This window comes from Cetorhinus maximus, chromosome 10, assembly GCF_964194155.1.
Source record: "Cetorhinus maximus chromosome 10, sCetMax3.hap1.1, whole genome shotgun sequence".
In the NCBI taxonomy this organism is placed as follows: Eukaryota; Metazoa; Chordata; class Chondrichthyes; order Lamniformes; family Cetorhinidae; genus Cetorhinus; species Cetorhinus maximus.
In genome coordinates this window covers 15,392,417-15,414,379 of record NC_135888.1, presented here as the reverse complement: position 1 = coordinate 15,414,379, position 21,963 = coordinate 15,392,417, and the positions used below count along the sequence as shown (strand labels likewise).

The window sequence follows — 21,963 nt, the reverse complement described above, 5'->3', positions numbered from 1 at the left end:
GGAAGATGTCACTGTCACAGGAGAAAAGGAAATTCACCTCAAGTGCTAGAAAATTACACTTCAAACTACTAAATGACATTGTGAATTGGAATACAGGCCAGAGATGGGTGGTTTATGAAAACTAAATCACGCATTGGTTGACAGGATTCACTCTTGTGTTTAAACGTTCTAAACATAGGTCCCAAGATGTATTGATAGAACACGTACTGGAAATCCTTAACTTGCATATTTTACTATACAATGTCTCCTGCTGCCATGCCATCCTGTGAATAAAACTATGCCTTGTCCTTATGTACTTTTAACATATATGGTTGGCCACCTGATATAAGATGCTGAATTCACAACCAATGATAAAAAGTATAAAATGGAAGATTTAAGAAGTTGCGTGGCATTTGTGAATGACTTTCAAAATAAATTATTATTTTGAAAGTCATTCACAGATCAACTGTAGTCATTAAAATGTTGAGCCTTAGGGTTTCAACCTTTGTTGAACAAGCTGGTTAAGAAATTGAGTCAGGTTTTACATGAGCAGTAATACAGTTAACAGATTTGTTATCTGCTCTTCTCTGCATGTTGGTAGGCTCATAAAAATGAGTATCAATCCCATTATGAGTTTTTAAAGTAATTTTTTTAGTTGAGATTTCTACAGTAGATTAACAGTTGGTCATTTTATTGTTTAAGATGCTCTCAGTTTTCTTTCTCTATTTCTTCCCCTCCCCTTATTGGCATATTAGCTAAGCCCTGGGAACAGGTGTTGTGCCCTACTACTTAGCCAGTTTTACTGTAAGACTGAATGCCATGGTTCTTAATAGGTGTCTGGAGACAACTTACACTTACTATTTTTCCTTTCCCTTTCTTCCAACAGGCAGAGTCCCTGAACTCATTTAGTCATCACCAATGCTCTCAACTCTGCATGTAGTGTTAATTGGTATTATTCAATTTTGTATGATTATTGGTTAAATTTTTTTTTTAAAATTCTAGAGCACATGTTAAAGAATAATTTTTAGATTCTATTAAATAAGAGTTAATGTCTTATTGAGGAGTTCTTAAACATATTGTCGTCATAAACTTATACAATATTATTGAACATGTCCATTAATGGTGCTAGGCATGATGGTTCTGTCAACATTATGTCAGAGGACTTACTTTGGAAATGGCAAAAAGTATAACCATTAATTTTCTACTACCACAATTCACATTACAAGCAATAAACTTGCTCAAGTCTGAGTCCTAGGCTGATTTTCTGGTGCACTTTAATGAGACTATTTAATCCTCAGCAAACCTTTCTACTCAGTTCTATTTTTCAATGTTGTAATAATGGTTTACATGATTTAATAGGATTTTGTTAAGTTTACATGATTCTGAGTTGTTCATGTTCCCAGAACAGTTAACAATAAACTTTATAATACTGACAGAATAATAATATACATATCTCTTATACAAGACTGATACAGGTCAATAATTGTCTCTGTCTTCTTCGAAGACATTAAATCATTTGTAACTTCAGAAAATACATACAGAAATAGAATTAGAGCTTCTATAAAACAGAACAGTTTATATAAACAGAATACTTAGAACTTTTCAGCCAGTAGTGCTATAGCTTGAATGAATAATCTGGCAACTGGAGACTCTGTAGGGTCAACACATGTTTCGGTTAAAAAGTACATGCTTCACTCGATCCTCAAATTTTTAATCCATTCTGTTGATATCAAGTTACTATGCAAATTAAAAGTATCTTAATAGAAACGCTTCAGTATTGCTGAAACAAGAGTCACGTCTAAGCTTTTTGTCTTGCACTCATCAGGACACTCAAGAAACCAAAATAAGGGGAAGGCAACAATTTATACTGTATGTGAAAAGAGTGCTGATTGGTTGGCAAGTGGCGTTGCCATGGAGAATACACCACTGATGGTGACTGACAGTTAACTGCCAAGCATTGTTTGAATGTATATACATTGTGCCTGTTTCAGCTAAACAAAATAGGTGACAGCCATTCGCTGACTCATTCCTCAGGGCAATGCTTTGACCAATCAGGCTGCCTGGTTTAAATTTCAAACAATGCTTGGCAGTTAACTGTCAGTCACCATCAGTGGTGCATTCTCCATGGCAACGCCATTTGCCAGCCAATCAGCACTCTCTACACATACAGTATAAATTGTTGTTTTCCTCCTTATATTGGTATTTCGAGTGTCCTGATGAATGCAAGACAAAAAGCTTAAATATGTCTTTTTTTAAGCAATACTCAAGTTCTGTACTACCAAAAATGCTTCAGATGATGGGATAACAGTTACTATTCCTTACACACATCTGGATCAAAAAGGCAAAAAATATATTTTGGTTTTAAAAAAATCAATAAAATTGACTTAAAGACTCTTATTAGAAAAAAGGCACACAAATCTCAACTTTTGCAAAGATACAAACAAAATGCTATCCCCTTTCAAAACTGTCAAAATGAAATTATAAAATGGAATTGATTTAATAAGGCTTCTCCTTTAAGTACACAAATGTTAGTAAGGAGTTTTTGCATAACCATAAAGGATCATCTGAAGTTGCTTTGTGGTCTCATTTTGCCCTTTTACTTGTGGAAATATAATTTACACTTCAAAAAGTGCAAATAATAGTTACCAGCAACATAAACTTAATTAAAATGACCAGGTGTATTTTGAATGATAAAAGGTGATATAAGGAAGAGATATTCTAAAAGCAAAGAAATAAACAACATACACAAAAAATTTTGGGAAACGCAAGAGCCTCCTTTCTACCAGGATGTCCTTTGGATACACACAACTGCTGTTTGTTCCATAGCAATGTGGAGCACCTAATGCTTTAAAATTATGAAGTGATTTGATAGGGTAGATGTATTCACTTGTGGGGTCATAAAAAATGAGTTTGTCACTGCAAATCCAAAGGGAATTCAGGAGAACCTTCTTCACTTAAAGAGTAGTAAGAATGTGGATCTCTCTACCATAATTAGTTGAGACAAACAACATTGATTCCTTTTAGGTTACAGTGGTGACATCCAATAGCACTAGTTATCAACTGAAAAGAATGTGACCAATGTCTTGAAGGGCAGCAGATGTGACTGAAATTTTGAGGTGTAATTCTGAACACCACCACATCCATCTGGATGAGTATAAAATAGAATTTATAAAATGAAGCTGGCCTTTTGGATATGACATCCTGATTTGTTTGCTTACAAAAACATTTTTTTCCTTAAGTTTTTGTTATTCTGACCTCTTTTATGTCACCCTGATATATATATTCTCTAGCCAGTCTTTTTGTGTCTTCACTAACATCATTCAATGTAATTTGTAAATGGAATTAAATACTATTCATGTCCAACCATCATAATAGTACATTTATATAATTTCTGTATCCAACTTAGTTTTTCTTCCCCTTAAAATCTACAGGTTTTAACTCCCAAGCTTGATGAGATCTAATTGCCTCTTGAATTAATCTATCCTTTTAAACTTTGGAAGTATGTGTTTTATTTTCCTAATTTAAAAAAACTGAAAACTTATTGTGACTTTACTGGTTGTTTGCTAATGTGGTATGATGTGTTAACCAGTTGGATGCACTGAGCTCAATGTCAGTTTACACTGATAACTATAAGGTGCTTCGTGACATCAGATTAAAAGGCCTTAATTTTAAAGTTTTAATGCAGCTCCTTGATTCTGTCGAAGTTAAACCGCATGTCATAATTTAATATGATCCAATATATGCTGCTTGCACAGTCTTCTAAACATGATCTTATATATATATTTAAGAATGATCTCAAAAGGCAAAATATTTTTCTTTGAAAAATTAATTATTTTAAAACTATTTAATTTGCTCGTCTTAATGCACAGCTCCCCTACCGAGACAATGAGCTGGAGAAATACTTTTCACCCTCCAAATAATGCGCTGCCATTCAACTTATTTAATGTCTTGATTGGTGTAGGAGAGGCCTGAATAAACAAGGTCAGCTCATCTGAATATAAGTGCGCTGCTCCAGCACATTGCTTATGAAGCATTGGGAGCAAAACATGCGTGAGCTGGATGGGATCAGATTGGAATTTTGGGTGCTATCAATCAGTCAGGAAAGGGCTGCCAGTAGAGGAGAGAACAGCAGGGGGAAGGTGAAAAACCATTATTTTTAAACAGAGTGTCTCCCTCTGCATCAGTTTCAAATGGTATTGGTATTGTAATATTGATGCTAGAGTACCTGTTTCAGGCACTTCTGAGAATACTGCAACAGTCCTTTCTGCAGATTACATTGTGTTGTTAAACTCACTTGGGGATATTGCACACTCTATGATGGTATATGATGGTAGGTGCTGTCAAGTGAGGTAAAAATGTCTGCATAGCCCAAGAGGGGATCTTGTAGGAATTAACTGGATGAAGCAGGAGGCATATCTGTTCCAGGTTTTCATCTGTACTCATATGGAGGCTCTAGTGGATACCACTTCAGTCTAGTCAGAGTCCCTCTACAACAACATGCATTTGTGCAGCACCTTCAATGTAGTAAAATGTATCAAGGCACTTCAAAGGAGCGTAATCAGACAAAAATTGACACTGAGCCAAAGGAGGAGACAATAGGACAGATGACAAAAAACTTAGTCAAAGATGTAGGCTTTAAGGACTGTCTTAAAGGGATTGGGAGAGATTTTTAAGGAGAGAATTCTGGACATAATGATCTGAACAGCAAAAGATAGAGCCTATAATGGTGGGGAAAGATAAGTGGGCAATCAAGAAAAATTCAAAGGTGGAGGGATGCAAAGTTTTGAGAGGGTTGTAGAGCCAGAAGAGGTTGCAGAGACAAGGAGGAATGAGACCATGAAGAAATTTGAACACAAGGCTGAGAATTTTAAAATCAAGGTATTGCTGAACTGGGAACCAATATAATTCAGCGAACACACAGGTGATTGGTGAATGAGTCCTACAGTAATTCTTTAATATCCCTTTCTTCCTCTTTTAAAAGATAATTTTAGTGTAATTGTATTTTCTACACTCTGGCCAAGTAAATTACCAAACACATGCATTCATATAGCACCTTCTTGTGGCTGGTATAAAGTGGTTTTTTCCCCAAATGGTAATGATTTGGAAATTAGGTTGAAATAGGGCTCAACTGAATAGACAATTGTCATTAGACATTAATGTTCTCTTTCATTGGCTGGCAGTGAATTCACACAAATAGCTGCTGGATTTGCATTTAAATCCTGGCAAACGCAACACTTTGAACTGTGATCATTTTAACAATAATCTCTAAGGCCACGTAGATATAGTGCTCAGTCAGGTCTTTGTTTTATGGCTCATGTGAGCTCATAAGATCATGATTCTGATGACATTTAATGGCATTCCTGGTAGTTTTAGTTTAATTATGCAGTCAAAAACTGTATCCATGATTTTGCTTTTACATAAAAAAACACTGAATTAAAAAACCTGTAAAGCTGGTTTACCTTTTTTAAATTCCCTGCAACATACCTAATTTAGAGAACATTACTTCACAAGCTAACTCTTTCCTTTTATTTACTTAGCCCATCATGATCTTCAATATTCCCTTTTTAAAAAAAGAATGTTGCTACCAGTGATATTGCAATTTAATACATGCAGGGTGCAGAATTTCCCATTAGTTAAATGCAGATTATACCTTAATAAAATTGTGATAACTATAGGAGTGTTTTACTCCTATAGCAGGGAATTGTACTCAAATGCGGCATGGAACAAAGATGTAGGCCACAAAAATGCAGCTCAATTCTCTGACCTGCACTCCTGTTGATTGCAACTGCCTGATGTGGCATAAGATTGTGGAATCACCCCTTATGTCATAATTATTCAATTTTTTGCTTTGGCTAAAAATCATGCTTAGCTGAAATTTAAAGGTATAAGACTGGTTATGGTTGCATTTATATAGGGGAAAATAAACTATATGACACCATCGATGACAAAGTACACCCGTATAGTGTAAATCACCATGAATAATCTCTCCTGTGAGAAAAAGAGCAAAAAACGTATTAAATCCTCGCAAATATTTAAACAGTACTTAAATATTAAAAATACACAAATACCTGAATATTCATGGCTTATTAAGGCCTTATGTTCAAACGATAGTAATAAATCACTCAGACTTTGACCCTTGTGGTTTAAGACATCACTTGAACATTCTGAATGGATTACTGTACTAAATTGTAGTCAGTCATTATTCCCTAGATGCCTGGTAATTATTAGTTGGCAGTGCTGTTGTTGGAGTTGCTGATGGTATACTGTAATGCTACCAATAGTATTTTTTTAAAATTGGGTAACAACTACTAGGTTTTCTTTGCAGCTTATTAAATTGGTCATTTTCAAAGATGTTTTACCGTTGAATTCGTCAGAGGTTACTCAGGAGCATTTTGCAAAAATATAACAAAGTATTTTAAGTCAGTGTTGTTGAAAGCATTATAGATGATGGCTATGCAACGCTGCTGGTAGAACATGGGGTACTTTGGGTGCTACTAATGCTGTGGTTTGTGCTGCTGTTCTCAGATGCAGGTGGATTAGTGGGAACAGGCTGTTTCTTTTCAGAAGGACCTACAAGACAGAAATAGGCAACAAACTAATAAACAAAGTTTTACCAGCACAAGTATGTCATAAACACGTACACACATTTACAGTATTTCCTTATTCATCTCCAAAAAGAGTTGTCACCAGTGTTAATTTAGCCAAACATACACACAAATACATACATACATATATGGGACATACAAGTGCTCACTAGTAAACTTAGTACATACCAGGATTGATTTTGCAGCTCATTTTAGGCTTAAATATTTAACTGGTAATGTAAGCCTTGGTCAAATTCATATCCATAATTTGGTGGGGTCAATTCAAATGACTTTTTTTTAGCTACCTGAGCAACACTGGCCTTGTGCAAGAAGTAAGCCTAATTGGAAGAGGGAAGGGTACCATAAAATCATGCTTAACTCGAATTTAATGGGATGCGGCTGGTTATAGCTGAGGCCACAGAGAAGCTAACTTTTTTTTACAGTTTTTAGAAAGGTTGAAAATGCCTTTAACAGGATTTACTATGATGAAAGGAAGGAAATCAAATGGAAGGTAACTCAATGTGGAGGCACAAACTGGTGTGTGTGTGCAAATGAGGGACAATAAAGCACTTGACCTCCTTTTCCATGGCTGGTGAAGTGGAGTGCTGTTGACTGAGGAGACTTATTCTGTTTGACACAGCAGAACAACCTCCTCCAAGGACAACTGTGCACCATAATTAGTAGGTTGTGGTCACCAGGTTCAATACTGTGTACACTAACTGCAGGATCTGTAAATAAATGCAGAAGAGGATGGTGCACTTTAAGGAAGCCGGCAAGGCAGTTGAACAGTACAAGATTATATACCACAGTGTTACCTGTTCCACACTTACTGATCATCTATGTCGTTGTCACACAATCCTACAGGCCTTTCATTATATCTCGAGCAGACTTCAGCAGTGCACATATTTAAAGGTGCAACTTGTAATCAAGAGTCTTGTCACATATCTTCCAAGGATATCACATCTCAAATCTAATCCACGCTTACTTTCCTCAGCAATCTAGGATGCATTCTCTGAGGACCACTTAACTTTTGTACTTCGAGCGCTGCCAACCTTTTAAGTACCACCTTTTTATTTATTTTTATCCTATCCAATTTCTTTACTCCCTCCTCCTTTACTGTGACATTGGCAACATTGCTTCTGTCTTCACAAAAGAATACAAAATACTTGTTTGTACCTCAGCCACACTCTCAGCCCCCACAAGGTTTCCTTTTTGGTTCCTAATCAACTCCACCCTTATTTTGACTATGATTTTACGCTTGAGATTTTATAAAAGAACTTAATGTTCCCTTTTAGGTTACTTGTCAATCTTTTCTCATATACTCTCTTTCCCCCCCCTAATTTCCTTTCTTGGTTCTCCTCTACAGTTTTTGTAATCTGCTTGATTCTCTTTGTATTATGAACCTGAGATTTATCATAAGCATTCTTTGAGATGACCTACCTTTCTGAATCATAGTAATGTGTTTAGACTGCACCTAACTATCTCTTTTTAAATGCCTCCCCATTGCTTGTTTACTATTTTATCTGCCATTAGACCTGGGCTGGGAAGCCAACATTGGGAAAACATCCAGATTCCTGACTCTCTGCCATGTCAAAAGTAGATCCCTGATGTGATTTTTCAGTGGCAGGCTAATTAATGGCCAGAGCACATGCTCACCTTCCAATTAAGGATAGTGGGCAGCTCCCAAGGTTGGAGAGCCAATGGGAAGCCCTTCAGCAATAATACATCTGAGGTGGGAGCTGCCAACATGGGTAGGAGAGAGAAAGAGCATGAGCTGGTGTGTCTCGATGTTAAGGTGAGCACTTATGGCCACTTTTTGAACATGGAGGGGGACTCCCTCCACAGAGCAGCCTCTGACTACAGCTCTGTTCATCACATTATGGCCGATATGGGGAGGAGCAGGGGGTTTAAAAAATCTACCGGAGCATTGGTCCCCTGATCGACCATCAAAAGCCACCTCCTTTCATTGGCCATGTTTTGGCCATCGCAGGAGGCCTGACTGCTGGCTGGAAAATTCCAATTGGCGCTGGAAAGGGGCCTATTTATCTTTATTGACTATCCGCTGCTTGTGGGCAAGTAGCTGTTCTGCCTCTGACCCGGCCTATTTCAAAGTGGCTAAGGGCGGAACTGTGCTGACAAACCAGCCGGCAGCAGGACGTTCCAGGCCCACCTGCCTCCAGGGAACCAACAAGAGGGAAAAACATACTCGACCTCATCCTCACAGTCTGCCTGCCTGCCTCAGATGCATCTGTCCATGACAGTATCGAAAGGAGTGACCACCGCACAGTCTTTGTGGAAACAAAGTTTTGTCTTCACATTGAGGATACCCTCCATTGTGTTGTGTCGCATTACCACCATGCTAAATGGGATAGATTACAAACAGATCTAGCAACTCGACTGGGCAACCATGAGGCACTGTGGGCCATCATCAGCAGCAGAATTGTACTCAACCACAATCCGCAAACTCATGGCCTGGCATATCCCCACTCTACCATTACCACCAAGCCAGGGGATTAACCCTGGTTCAAAGAAGAGTGCAGGAGGGCATGGCAGGAACAGCACCAGGCAAACCTACAATTGAGGTGTCAACCTCATGAAGCTACAACACAGGACTACTTGCATGCCAAAAAAGCATAAGCAGCAAGTGATAGACAGAGCTAAGCGATTCCACAATCAATGGATCGGATCTAAGCTCTGCAGTTCTGCCGCAGTTCTGCAGTTGTGAATGGTGGTGGACAATTAAACAACTCACTGGAGGAGGAGGAGGATCCACAAATATCCCCATCCTCAATGATGGGGGAACCAGCACATCAGTGCAAAAGATAAGGCTGAAGAATTTGCAAAAATCTTTAGCCAGAAGTGATGAGTGAGTGATCCATCTCAGCTTCCTCCATAGGTCCCCAACATCACAGATGCCAGTCTTTAGCCAATTTGATTCACTCCACATGATAAGAAACAACTGAAGGCACTGGATACTCTAAAGTCTAAGGGCCTTGACAATATTATGACAATAGTACTGAATAGTTGTGCTCCAGAACTTGCTGCACCCCTAGCCAAGCTGTTACAGTACAGCTACAACTCTGGCATCTAGCTGGCAATGTGGAAAATTACAGAAAAAACAGGTCAAATCCAAACCAGCCAATTACCACCCCATCAATCTACTGTTGATCATCAGCAAAGTGATGGAAGGGATCATCAACAGTGCTATCAAGCGGCACTTGCTTAGCAATAACCTGCTCACTGACACATAATTTGGGTTCCGCCAGGGCCACTCAGCTCCTGACCTCATTGCAGCTTTGGTTCATACATGGATGAAAGAACTGAGGAGAGCTGAGAGTGACTGCCCTTGACATCAGGCAGCATTTGAGGCGGGGGGGCGGGGGGACGAGGAGAGAGAACTCTTCGCTGGTTGGAGTCATACCTAGCTCAAAGGAAGATGATTGTGGTTGTTGGAATCAATCATCTCAGTTGCAGGACATCACTGCAGGAGTTCCTCAGGGTAGTGTCCTAGGCCCAACCATCTTCATCAATGACCTTCCTTCCAACATAAGGTCAGAAGTGGGAATGTTCACTGATAATTGCACAATGTTCAGCATCATTCGCAATTCCTCAGATACTGAAGCAGTTCATGTCCAAATGCAGCAAGAGCTGGACAATATCCAGGCTTGGGCTAACAAGTGGCAAGTAACATTCGTACCACACGAGTGCCAGGAAATGACCATCTCCAACCATCATCCTTTGACATTCAATAGTAGCACCATTGCTGAATCCCCCACTATCAACATCATGGGGGTTACCATTGACCAGAAACTGAACTGGACTAGGTATATAAACACTGTGGCTATAAGAGCAGGTTGGAGGCTAGGAATCCTGCAGTGGGTAACTCATCTCCTAACTCTCCAAAGCCTGTCCACCATCTACAAAGCACAAGTTAGGAGTTTGATGGTATACCCTCCACTTGTTTGGATGAGTGCAGCTCCAACAACACGCAAGAAGCTTGACACCATCCAAGACAAAGCAGCCCACTTGACTGCCAGCCCATCCACAAACTTCATTCTCTCCACCACTGACACAGAGTGGCAGCAGTGTGTACCATCTACAAGATGCACTGCATGCACTCACCAAGGTTCCTTAGACAGTACCTTCCAAACCCAAGAATGCTACCATCTAGAAGAACAAGGGCAGCAGACACCTAGAAGTTCTCCTCCAAGCCACTCACCATCCTGACTTGGAAATATATCATCGTTCCTTCTATGTCACTGGGTCAAAATCCTGCAACTCCCTCCCTAACAGCACTGTGGGTTTACCATCACCACACAGACTGCAGCAGTTCAAGACGGCAGCTCATCACCACCTTCTCAAGGGCAATTAGGGATGGGCAATAAATGCTGGCCTATCCAGAGAAGCCCAGATCCCATGAATGAATTAAGAAAATGTTCTGGCCCCATCATGCTTCAAAAATCTGGCCATGGTTCTAAAAATCAAATAGTGAGTGTGGTAAACTGATACTGAAGACTACTGGTGACAGATATGAAGTTGGTACTCACCAGTGTGTGAATAGATATACCACAGAGCTGCAATCAGCAATGCTCCAATGACAAATGCACCAAATGCAATTCCTAATGCAGCTGGCATTTCCAATCCCTGGATTGTAGGGAGGCCTAAAAGACATAAATAAGAATGGCTTAATTAGAATCAAGTTACAAAATTTAAACTACACCAGACTAAAAGAAAATACTCTAGTCTACAAAGGAGTGATAGATATACATTAGCATCAAAATATTATTTAGAAAGTGCATTAGTTAAACTAGATTTAGGAATCTAGGTATGCAGAAATACCTATATTAGTAAGAAACAGTTTCCTTTACAACGTAGGAATGTTGTAGCTCAACTTAAGAATTATTTCAGTATAGGCATTTCAAATGTTGGCTATTTTAAAAGGAAGGTTACCTCAGCCAGTTGCATTTTCAAAATCTATTTTAAATAACTTTTGTTCCCTTTTTTTCTTTCTATTTGTTTTATTGCTGGTTGTTTGTCTAAAAGTCACCCACCCAGTTGCTTTTTGAAGGACAGTTACTAATATACAGAATGATGTTTATATGGTCAGATATTACCTGAACATGGAATGCAAACTGTTTTGCTTAATGAAGGCCATGGGGTTGATAATGAAATGCTCTGATTCCCGCAAGGGTACCAAGTACAACTCTTTGTATTTGAGGGGATTATGCCACCTGATGATAACTGTGTTGGTGCCTCCTTCCCATGCGAAAATTAATGAAGGCATTTATTTCCCCTTGCAAACATAGTGATTGTCACTTCCTTAACATGTGTGCACTGCAGACTGTCTGATATGGCAGATGTTTTCTGGGATGGTTTGGAAGGAGGCAGCAACACAAAACTTATGCTAGAATAACCTTTATTTCTATGGGTGCAGCCTTTACAGATTCAGATGTGCGCAGGTTATTGTACAATTGATAGCATAATTCTATGGCAGTCCCCCACTTTGAATCTTCATATCAAGGTAAAGATGCTAATGTCAGCATTGTGACAGGTGTCACGAAAATACCTTCAGGATCAGATCAGATCAAAATCTGCAGTAATCAATATTAATGAGAAGTATTGGCAGAGAAAAAAAAGCGCAAGTTCAAAAATGGAAAACTATCCAGTATAACCAACTAACATCTAGAGCAAAATACATTTTCCATATATATATATATATATATATATATACACACAAACCCCTTCCACCAAAAGTGAAAAACTTATTGGAGCCTGCTTCAGCTGTTGAAAGTAACTCCTGATGCATCCATCTTTTTCAGCGAGGCAGTTGCTATGGGCAAAGCCTCACCCATGGACATTGATTTGTACACCAATGCTTTAACCTAAAGAATTTTAATATTTAAGTGGGAACCAAACCTCACTCTGGAAAATTGGGTTCCTCCTGGATTGAGTGCATGAGGTAGAACGCCTAATTTTCTGGCCCTGAAGCTAACATATGACATTACACAGTGTATCCTACATCAGACCTGATCTCCTGTGGCATTGCTCACAGTAAATTCCATGAAACTATGGGGGTTAAATTGGATAAATTCTGAAAACAGATATGGGGATCATGGTAAGTAATGAACCAGCATCTGTTCATAACGATACAGGCAGCAGGTTAAGTTTGTGCTGCCTACTGGTTTACGATTGTTGCATGTAGCCATTTCTACTGGCACTATTCATTAGCTACTGCATCAGCAGAATTGTCTAATATTGTGAAAGGCTAGTGCTACTTAGAGGCAGCTTACACCTCTTAAAAGGGGGATGCAACATGGCAATATGTCCTTTATAAACTGAATCAACCATGTAACACTTAGAAGAATGACTGAGCATGCAAGAGACTGCACACCAATGTTTTCAGATGCTGCACTGGAGGCCTTGGAACTGGAGATGGAGAGAAAGAGGGACATTCTAAGCTCAAGATACACTGAGTGGAAGTAATAACCAGTTCATGGACCACTGAGCTCCATATCTCATTGCAGGAAGAGACAGTGCTAGCCATCATGGGGAGGGACATCGCTGAGCCTGTGTTCACAGGTAGCAATGGGGGGGATCAATGATATGGGTCTCTGCATTCCTAATCCTTCTTCTCCCATTCCACAATCTCTTATGCCTCACAGCTGCAGACACACAAATCTTACTCTCCCCACAATCTAATCCTTTTTCCTTTTTGATTTCAGATACCCAAGAGCTGTAATTGAAGAAGAGAAAGAAGGCAGTAATGACAGAGTCACACCGTACACTCAATCTTACACTCAATCTTACACTCAAACCTCACAAACACTGTATATCCTTTACAATTAAGAACAACTTGCATTTATACAGCGTCTCTAACAAAGTAAAATGCCCTGAGATGCTTCTCAGGATTGTTACCAAACAAAATTTGACACAAGGTCACAAATGGAGATATTCTTGCAGATGATCAAAAGTTTGGTCAAAGAGGTAGATTTTAAAGAGCATCTTAAAGGAAGAAAGGGAGGTAGAGCGTTAAAGAGGATTAGGGAGAGAAAATCAGAGAGTAGGGCCTTGGCAGCTGAAAGCAAGGCCACTAATGGTGCAGTAATTAAAATCAGGGATGTACAGGAGGCCAGTATAGATATCTTGGAGGGTTGTATGACAGGAAGAGATTGAGATAGGGAGGAATGAGGCCATGGGCAGATTTGAAAACCAAGATCAGCATTTTAAAATCGAAGTGTATGTAACTGGGCACCAATTTAAATCAGCAAGTGCATGGGTGATGGATGATTGGGACATGGTGCAAGTTGTGATACGGGCAATGGAGTTTTGGATGAACTCAAAAGTTTATGGAGAGAAAGAGGTAGGAAGTCAGCCAGGAGTGTATATAAATAATCAGTCCAAATGTAACAAAGACATGGATAAGAGCTGCAGAAATAAGTGAGCTGAGCCATGGTGGAGTTGGGTCCATTGCTAGTATAGAGGGATGCTCAAATGATGAGACACTGGGCATAAATTCAGCATGCAAAAGCCAACAGTGAAACTATGCACTAGTTCAACTTCACAGGAGCCAGATGAGGACTTTATGGCCTAGGCTACAGAAGAAGGCTGAAGGGCATACACATCAAATGCTTGGTTCACTGAAAAAAATCACGATATCAAAGAGCATGGAGGTATTCACCAAAAACTTGGCACAGAGCTTAGAGCTCACTCTTTCCACCATCAAATAGTTGGTCACCTCCACCCACACAGCATCATGATGGGCTCCATAGGTGTATCAGGGAGCCCCATAGGTGTATCAGGGAGCCAATGCCACAGCTTCCAATGCAGCAGAAATAGCTTCCATCAAAGCTCTGACTGTTACCTTGCTGCTGGCACCATGGCTCTGGGTCCTATTGTTGAAAGGAGCTTCCAGTCAGCAATCTGTTCTTCAACAGATCACTAAGATTGCTAAGGTACTTTGCTGGGAGGGTGGCAGTGATGCTACAGAACAGGAACCTGCTGTCCTCTCAGTAGTCGCCTACTCCCAGTCCTTTGCAATTGCCTGTCAGACATTTGATCGAGATTTCTGTAGCCCATGCCAAGATGGTACAGACTGAAACTGTTCCCTCAGCGCAAAATTGCTCAAGTTTTCCTTCAAGGTCATCTGTAGTTTCCTCATATGCAGATCAGCAGATGGCCATCCTGCAGTCACTGGGGAAATACCTTGAAGGAGCACTTAGTAAGGCAAAGGCACATTGAAGGCAGGCACCAAAGGAATGCACAAGGGTGTGTAGTTTTGTTTTCTATTATTTATTGATTGATTGATTTGGTCAAATTTGGATTTGGCTTGCATTTGGTGTTGTTTTTTTATTTCCACAATGAAGTAAGGATAAAATAAATGCTGTCAGAAAGAGGACAAAGTGGTGATCAGTAGAGAGGGAAGGTAAGAGTGTGGGATCATTGGTGTATAGGGAGGTGTAGATGAAGCTACTGGCATCATTCAAGAACAATCTGATCACATACAACCCTAACGGAAAGGAACTCTACACTGTAGTCTCCCTTCCTCTTCACATGCCTGCTCCTTGGATCCTTGTCTGATAGCTGGTGGCAACAGCTGATCTCTCATAAACCTCATCATGGCCAGGTTGTGCAGCATGCAGCATAATACCACAATTCTCGATACCCATTTAACTGAGTACTGCATGGTTTCTTCAGAGTGGACAAGGCAGCGGAAGCATTGTTCAAGGCCAGTGAAGGTCTGCTCTGTAGGTTCCATGTGGCAGCATGTCTTTCACTGTAGGCCTGCTGTTCACGCATGTACAGTTCATGACCAGATTAATAAATCAAACCATGTTTGTGAGTGGATAACCCTTATCACCCAATAGTTAGCTTTTATCTTGCCATGGCAGTTCAAATACAGATGAAACAGTGGACCGCTGCAGAACAAAATAATCATGACCTTTGCCAGAATAGTGTGCATTCACCTGCATGATGCATTGCCTGTGCAACAGCTCATGTACAAGTGGAATCATTTTCTGTTGAGGAATATGGTAGAGTTCAGATGAAGAGTATGTAAAGCAATCCAGGCGCAGTTGATGGTACCCTGCACAACATGGAAGCTTGTGATCTGTTGTGATTGCTCCTCTTGCTTGTTTCTGATATGAGGAAATGAGATGTACATGAACATTTTTTATGTCCTATGAGGTGTACCTGTTTCTCATTGTATGGAGGTGGGGATGAGGAATACAGTGTGAATGACTACACAAGGAAGATGGGGTATGGTGAAATGTGTGCCCATCTAATTTTGAAGGGCTAGAGGGGCCAATTGCATAATTAGGGAGGGCAGGCACAGTCTTAAGCCTGAATGTAAAACTATAATCACAGACATCATAGGGACACTGAGGTCTATGAAGAAAAAGTTAATAAATCAATTAAAAATAGAGAAAATATTTTATATTTATATTGAATTCATTGCCTCAGTTCTTTGCTCAGTCCTCACTTGGAGAGTTTTAATTTGTTTTTAATTTCAGCAAGTCAAGAAGACAGCTGAAGGGTGATAACACCCACAGAATTTATGTAGCATGTTGCAGGGTGTTTTACAGCAATAAATCATACAACATAAAATGTAATGTATTCTAAAATAAATGTGTGTCTCTTTTTGATTGATGTTAAGCATTGGGTTCATATGAGAACATAAGAAATAGGAGCAGGAGTAGGCCATTCGGCCCCTCAAGCCTTCCCCCACCAATCAATAAGATCATGGTTGATCTGCCCCAGGCCTCAACTCCTCTTTTGTGCCAGCTCCTCATAGCCCTCAGCTCCCCGATACTTTAAAAATCTATCTACCTCCTCTTTAAATCCTTTCAGTGGTCTAGCCACCACAACTCTCTGGGGTAGAAAATTCCAGACATTCACTACCCTCTGAGAGAAGAAATTTCTTCACACCTCAATTTTAAATGAGTGTCTCCTTATTCTGAAACTTGTGATAATAAGATGTGATAGCAAGATGTGATAACTAAACTGCGGCCATTCTGACTCCAGTGTTCCTGCAGAGTTCCTTTGTTCATTGAAACATGACACAAGAATTTTAGGGGGAAGTGTGAAGGACAGGAAATATGTTCTAGATGTATAGTTTTTATATTATAGATGTTTACATATAAATATACAGAGATATAGGTAAATAGATGCCATTTTCATTCGGAACCCAAAGGCAAAACGGCTGGTACTGAATACAAATACTTCATGACAGTGTGCTGCATGAAATATATTGGACCAGCGAACACATACTGGAGTAATTTATAACATCAAGTATCATATTTTAATAACTTGCATATGTCTAAGCGTTGAACTAATTTTCTCAAACTTCCTTTTTCCCCCTATAAAAAATTATTTTTTCTGTATTAAACCAATATATCACGCACAATACGAGAAACTTTTCAACTCTGATATAACAGCAAAGGTACCAACCTGTTGGCCCATAACTTGTGGGGTCTGGGCTTTCTGGCCTATAACTTGTGGAGTCTGGAGATTTGGGACAATCTAAAAGATAAAAATAAAATAGTTTAACTGGTTATTTTAACAAGTCCTTCCTCTGTGCCTTGCAAGCCTAAATACAGTAAATTACTAATGTATAGTAATTACATTACATTTTTGTTTTAAATAATATTTAAAAATCAGTTACTCATTCTGAGGATCTCAACAGTACTGATATTTCCAGTTTGATTTTATGGATCAGCAAAATCGTTTAAAACAGTGATCACATGATCTGACTACTGCCATCACCATATGTTGTTTGAATTAATATGAACCTTTTTTCTGTTTCTCAGGTTTAAACTGTTATTAATTGCATTGCAAAATAATTGCTACAAGGAAAGCCATTCAGCCCATTTTGGTTCTTCTATCCAGGCTAAGTCCTGGATTAACTCCTTATTGCAGCAAAGAACTGCATCTTAAATAATTCTTAGGGTTTTGCCTCCACTACTGCATCCAGAAGTGTTCAATGTATTGATCATGCTTTGTATGAAGAAAAATCTCCTGATATCAGATTTAAATTTATAAAAGGCAAATTTAGGCCTTATTGTACTCTTTCAATATAAAATAATTTTCCAGGTTTACCTTTTCCATGCTGTTTATGATCTTGTGTATTTTTATAAGATCACCTGTCAGACATCTCTTTTCTCCAGAGAAAGAGTCATTACTGAGCTTTCAAAACTGGAGTTTATTCTTATTTTTGTTTTTCTTTGCACTGACTCCAGGACTTGAAAGGCTCCCTTGTGTCTCAATGTACATACGTGGACAAAGTATTCAAAGTATGGGTCCACTGTAAATTTTGACCATGACTTCCTCAAAGTGGACAGCGCCCTGACAGTGATTAAGTCAAGTAGTGCAGCAGGAGTTGATGGGATTTACCAAGAATTCCTGAAGAACATCGGCACACAGGGAAGAAAATGACTTGCTGTTTGCGAATATCCACAGCACAAGTACCATTCAAAACATCAGATGCCAATCCAAGGTAGTGGCCACTGCCAAGCCAAGGAAGCCACTCAACAATCCATATAGCTACTGCCCTATTGCTCTGCTATCAGTAACGTATAAAGTCCTGGAACACCTCCTGCTAAACAGTCCGAGTTCCACCCTCGAAACAACAATGCCTCCCCAACAGGCAGGGTTTTTCCACAGGCCACAACTGCTCCAAGCAGGTCCTGACACTGATTTCAAATACTGTGGCCTGTTTCCAGAAAGGCCTGAAGACAGAAACCATTTTTGTTGACTTATCCTGTGCCTATGACGCAGTGTGGCGCATAGGCATGTTGTTGAAACTCTCCAATATCATCTGCTATGTGAAAAGCCTACAACTGATCAACTCCATGGTCAGCTACCAAAGGTTCCATATGTATCTTGGAGATCAAATCAGCCGCCCTTGCATGACCAACAACTCGCTCGCAGAGATCAGTCCCTGCACCAGCTCTCTTCAACATATATACCAGTGACCTTCCTCCCACAAGTCACAGCTCTTTGCATCCGCTGATGACTAGGCCCTGACTTTCCAGAAGAAGAACTTCAGGACATTGAGAAAACACACATTGAGGATCTATAGTAATAAAAAATGCTGGAAAAACTCAGCAGGTCTGGCATCATCTGTGGAGAGAGAAACAGAGTTAATGTTTTGGTCTAATATGACTCTTCTTCAGAACTGAGGGACCATTTCGGAAGAAAATCATATCGGACGTGAAACATTAGCTCTATTTCTCTCTCCATAGATGCTGCCACACCTGTTGAGTTTTTCCAGCATTTTCTGTTTTAATTTCAAATTTCCAGCATCCTCAGTATTTTGCTTTTATATCATTGAAGATCCATGTTCTCTGGAAGCCTATTTCAGAAAATGGAGACTTCGACTAAACACTGCCAACATTATCGTTTCAACCTTCCACTTGGAAAACTTGAAGGCCAGTGAAGAACTTCATGTCCAATTCTGTGGCTGACCACTCACCCACCACCCATGTCAAAATACTTTGGCATCACACTTGACGGTACATTGACAGTACCTCCAGAACACGGATACAAAGTTTAAGACAAGAGTGAAGCTTATATGGAAACTGGCAGGTAACACGTGAGGCAGCAGAACCGTCACACTATGCACTGCTTCACTCACCCTGACTACACACTTCTAATCCCAGCTCTTGCCGTGTATTCACTACAGTCTCTGACCTTGCCCTCTCCGATGCTAAACATCTGTGCTCAGCCAAAGACTCAGTTTCATCCCCTTACACCCTCACCTCAATGAATTTCAGGCTTGGCACGATGCTGACATCTTCTTCTGTTGCCTTCTCCATGCTCACTTCTTTGGGCAGGAGTCCTCCCCCCATTCAACAGATCTTTTCACCCGCCTACAGTATTCTCCCTCTGGCCTCTTTCCTGCTCTTGATCTTTTCAATGAGAACTGTCAGCATGACATCGGCCCTCTTAATTTCTCTGCCCCAATCACCCACTCCATCTTGTCTCCTTCTGAACTTGCTGCACTCCATTTTCTTGGGTCCAACCCTGACTTTGTTATCAAACCTGCTGACAAGGGTAGTGCTGTTGTTGTCTGGCATACTGACCTCTACCTTGCAGAGCCTGAGCGCCAGCTCTCACTCCCCCTCACTCACTTCTTACCTCCCCCTGGATCATGACCCCACCACCGAACATTATTTTTTCCACTTCTGTCACTGATCTCATCTCCTCTGGAGATCTTCCCTCCACAGCTTCCAACCTCAGTCTCCCAACCCAGCACAGCCTGCTTCAACCTCCTTCCCAAATCAACAAACAGGACTGTCCTGGTAGACCCATCGTTTCAACCTGGTCCTTCCCCACCGAACTTATTTCTTCCCATCTTGACTCCATTCTGTCTCCCCTTGTCCAGTCTCATCCCAGTTATATTTGTGATTACTCTAATACCCTACATCATATCAGCAATTCCCAGTTTCCTGGACCTAATCGGCTCCTCTTCACTAAGGTCCTCTACATCTCCATTCCCCAGCAGGATTATCTGAGGGCTCTCTGCTTCTTCCTTAAACAGAGGCCCGGACAATCCCCATCCGCCACTCCTCTCCTCTGCCTGGCTGAACTTGTTCTCTTATAACTTGTCTCACTTCCTCCAAATAAAAGGTGTGGCATGGTTACCCACATGGGCCCCAGTTATGCCTGTTTTTTTGTGGGGTATGTGGAACATTCTTTGTTGCAGTCCAACTCAGGCCCCTTCCCACAACTCTTTTTCTGATATATCGATGACTGTATTGGTGATGCTTCATGCACTGATCTGGACCTGGAAAAATGTATCGATTTTGCTTCCAATTTCCACCTCTCTTTCACCTTCACATGAGACTCCATCCCGTTCTCCCAGTTCCTCTGCCTCTGTCGCATATGTTCTAGTGATGCTACCTTCCAAAACGGCGCTTCTGATGTGGCCTTCCTTTCTCCTGAGCTGAGGTTTCCCCCCCACTGTGGCTGACAGGGCCCTCAACCATGTCTGACCCATCTCCCAAACTCCTGCCCTCACCCCTTACCCTCCCTCCCAAAAAGACAGGGTTCCTTCGTCCTCACCTTTCACCCCACCAGCCTCCACATCCAAAGAATCATCCTCTGCCATTTCCACTAACTCCAGCATGATGCCACCACCAAACACATATGTCCCTCACCTCCCCGGTCAGAATTCCATAGGGGCTGTTCCCTCTGTGACACTCTGGTCTGCTCCTCCATCATCCCCAACACCTCATCCCCTTCCCACAGCACCGTCCCATGCAATTGCAGAAGGTGTAACACCTGCCCCTTTACTTCCCCCCTCCTCACCATCCAAGGCCCCAAACACTGTTTTCAGGTGAAGCAATGATTCACTTCCACCTCTTTCAATTTAGTCTGCTGTATTCGCTGCTCACAATGCAATCTCCTTTTGGGGAGATTAAATGCAGACTGGGTGACCGCTTTAGGGAACACCTTCACTCAGTCCGCAAGCATGACCCTGACCTTCCTGTCACTTGCCATTCAAATTCGCATCTTGGTCTCATGCCCACATTTCCATCCTTGGCTTGCTCCAATGTTCCAGTGAAGCCCAACGCAAATTGGAGGAACAGCACCTCATCTTCCAGTTAAGCACTTTACAGCCTTCTGGACTTAACATTGAGTTCAACAACTTCAGCCATGAACTCTGTCTTCCATTTTGATCTTTTTTTAATTTTTTTCCCGACCCCCTTCCCCCAACAGGGTCACCTGTAACTTGTTCTGATGTCTTGCTTTCAGAAAGTGCTGATCCTTGTAAGGCTATTAACACATGCTGTTATCTTAACTTTATGCCACTATTAGTGCCTACTTTAGTCTTTAACACTACCATTAACACTCCCTTTGTCTTGTGTCCGTGACATCTTTGTCAAATCTCTCCTGAGCTCCCACCTATCCCTGAGCTTCTATTTTGCTCCACCTGCTCTACCCCCTCTCTTCAACAGTATACAATCCATTACATTTCTGCCTCTCTTCAGCTCTAAAGAAGTGTCAAATGGACTCGAAACCTTAACTCTGTTCCTCTCTCCACAGATGCTGCCAGACCTGCTGAGTTTTTCCAGCATTTTCTGTTTTAACTTCACAAATGCTACTCAACCTGGCTTAGGAGCTGCCTCACAAACATGGTAGATATTCACCTCCAGGAAGTCATGACAATTATTTCTGGAATGTTGAGACCAATACAGCTTGAGTGGCTTCCTGTGTTGGCACACATCGAACCTTCTGAAGTCCACAGGGAAAACATTCTTCTCAAAGAACACCACAGCTGAGAGCTAATGAAACACTTCCAATCACAAAGGGCCTCAAAAATGCACACATTTTAAATCCCATAGTCCCTACTCAAACACACACCACACCCTACAAACTGATGACAACCTTGCCTCTTGTC

General features: G+C 40.7%; 1 protein-coding gene across 3 annotated transcripts in view; it reads right to left on the bottom strand.

Moving 5' to 3' along the window:
• Window positions 1–5,824: 5,824 nt before the first annotated feature.
• LOC144685478 (transforming growth factor beta receptor type 3-like) overlaps window positions 5,825–21,963 on the bottom strand; it is a 154,954-nt gene continuing 138,815 nt past the window's right edge. For all 3 annotated transcript variants that reach the window (XM_078550032.1, XM_078550031.1, XM_078550033.1), the window contains 3 exons: window positions 17,010–17,081; window positions 11,111–11,224; window positions 5,825–6,549 (listed from right to left, as the gene is read on the bottom strand). In XM_078550032.1, the coding sequence (XP_078406158.1) occupies window positions 6,431–6,549; window positions 11,111–11,224; window positions 17,010–17,081 (305 nt within the window). In that variant the 3' untranslated portion in view covers window positions 5,825–6,430. The remainder of the gene's footprint in view (window positions 6,550–11,110; window positions 11,225–17,009; window positions 17,082–21,963) is intronic.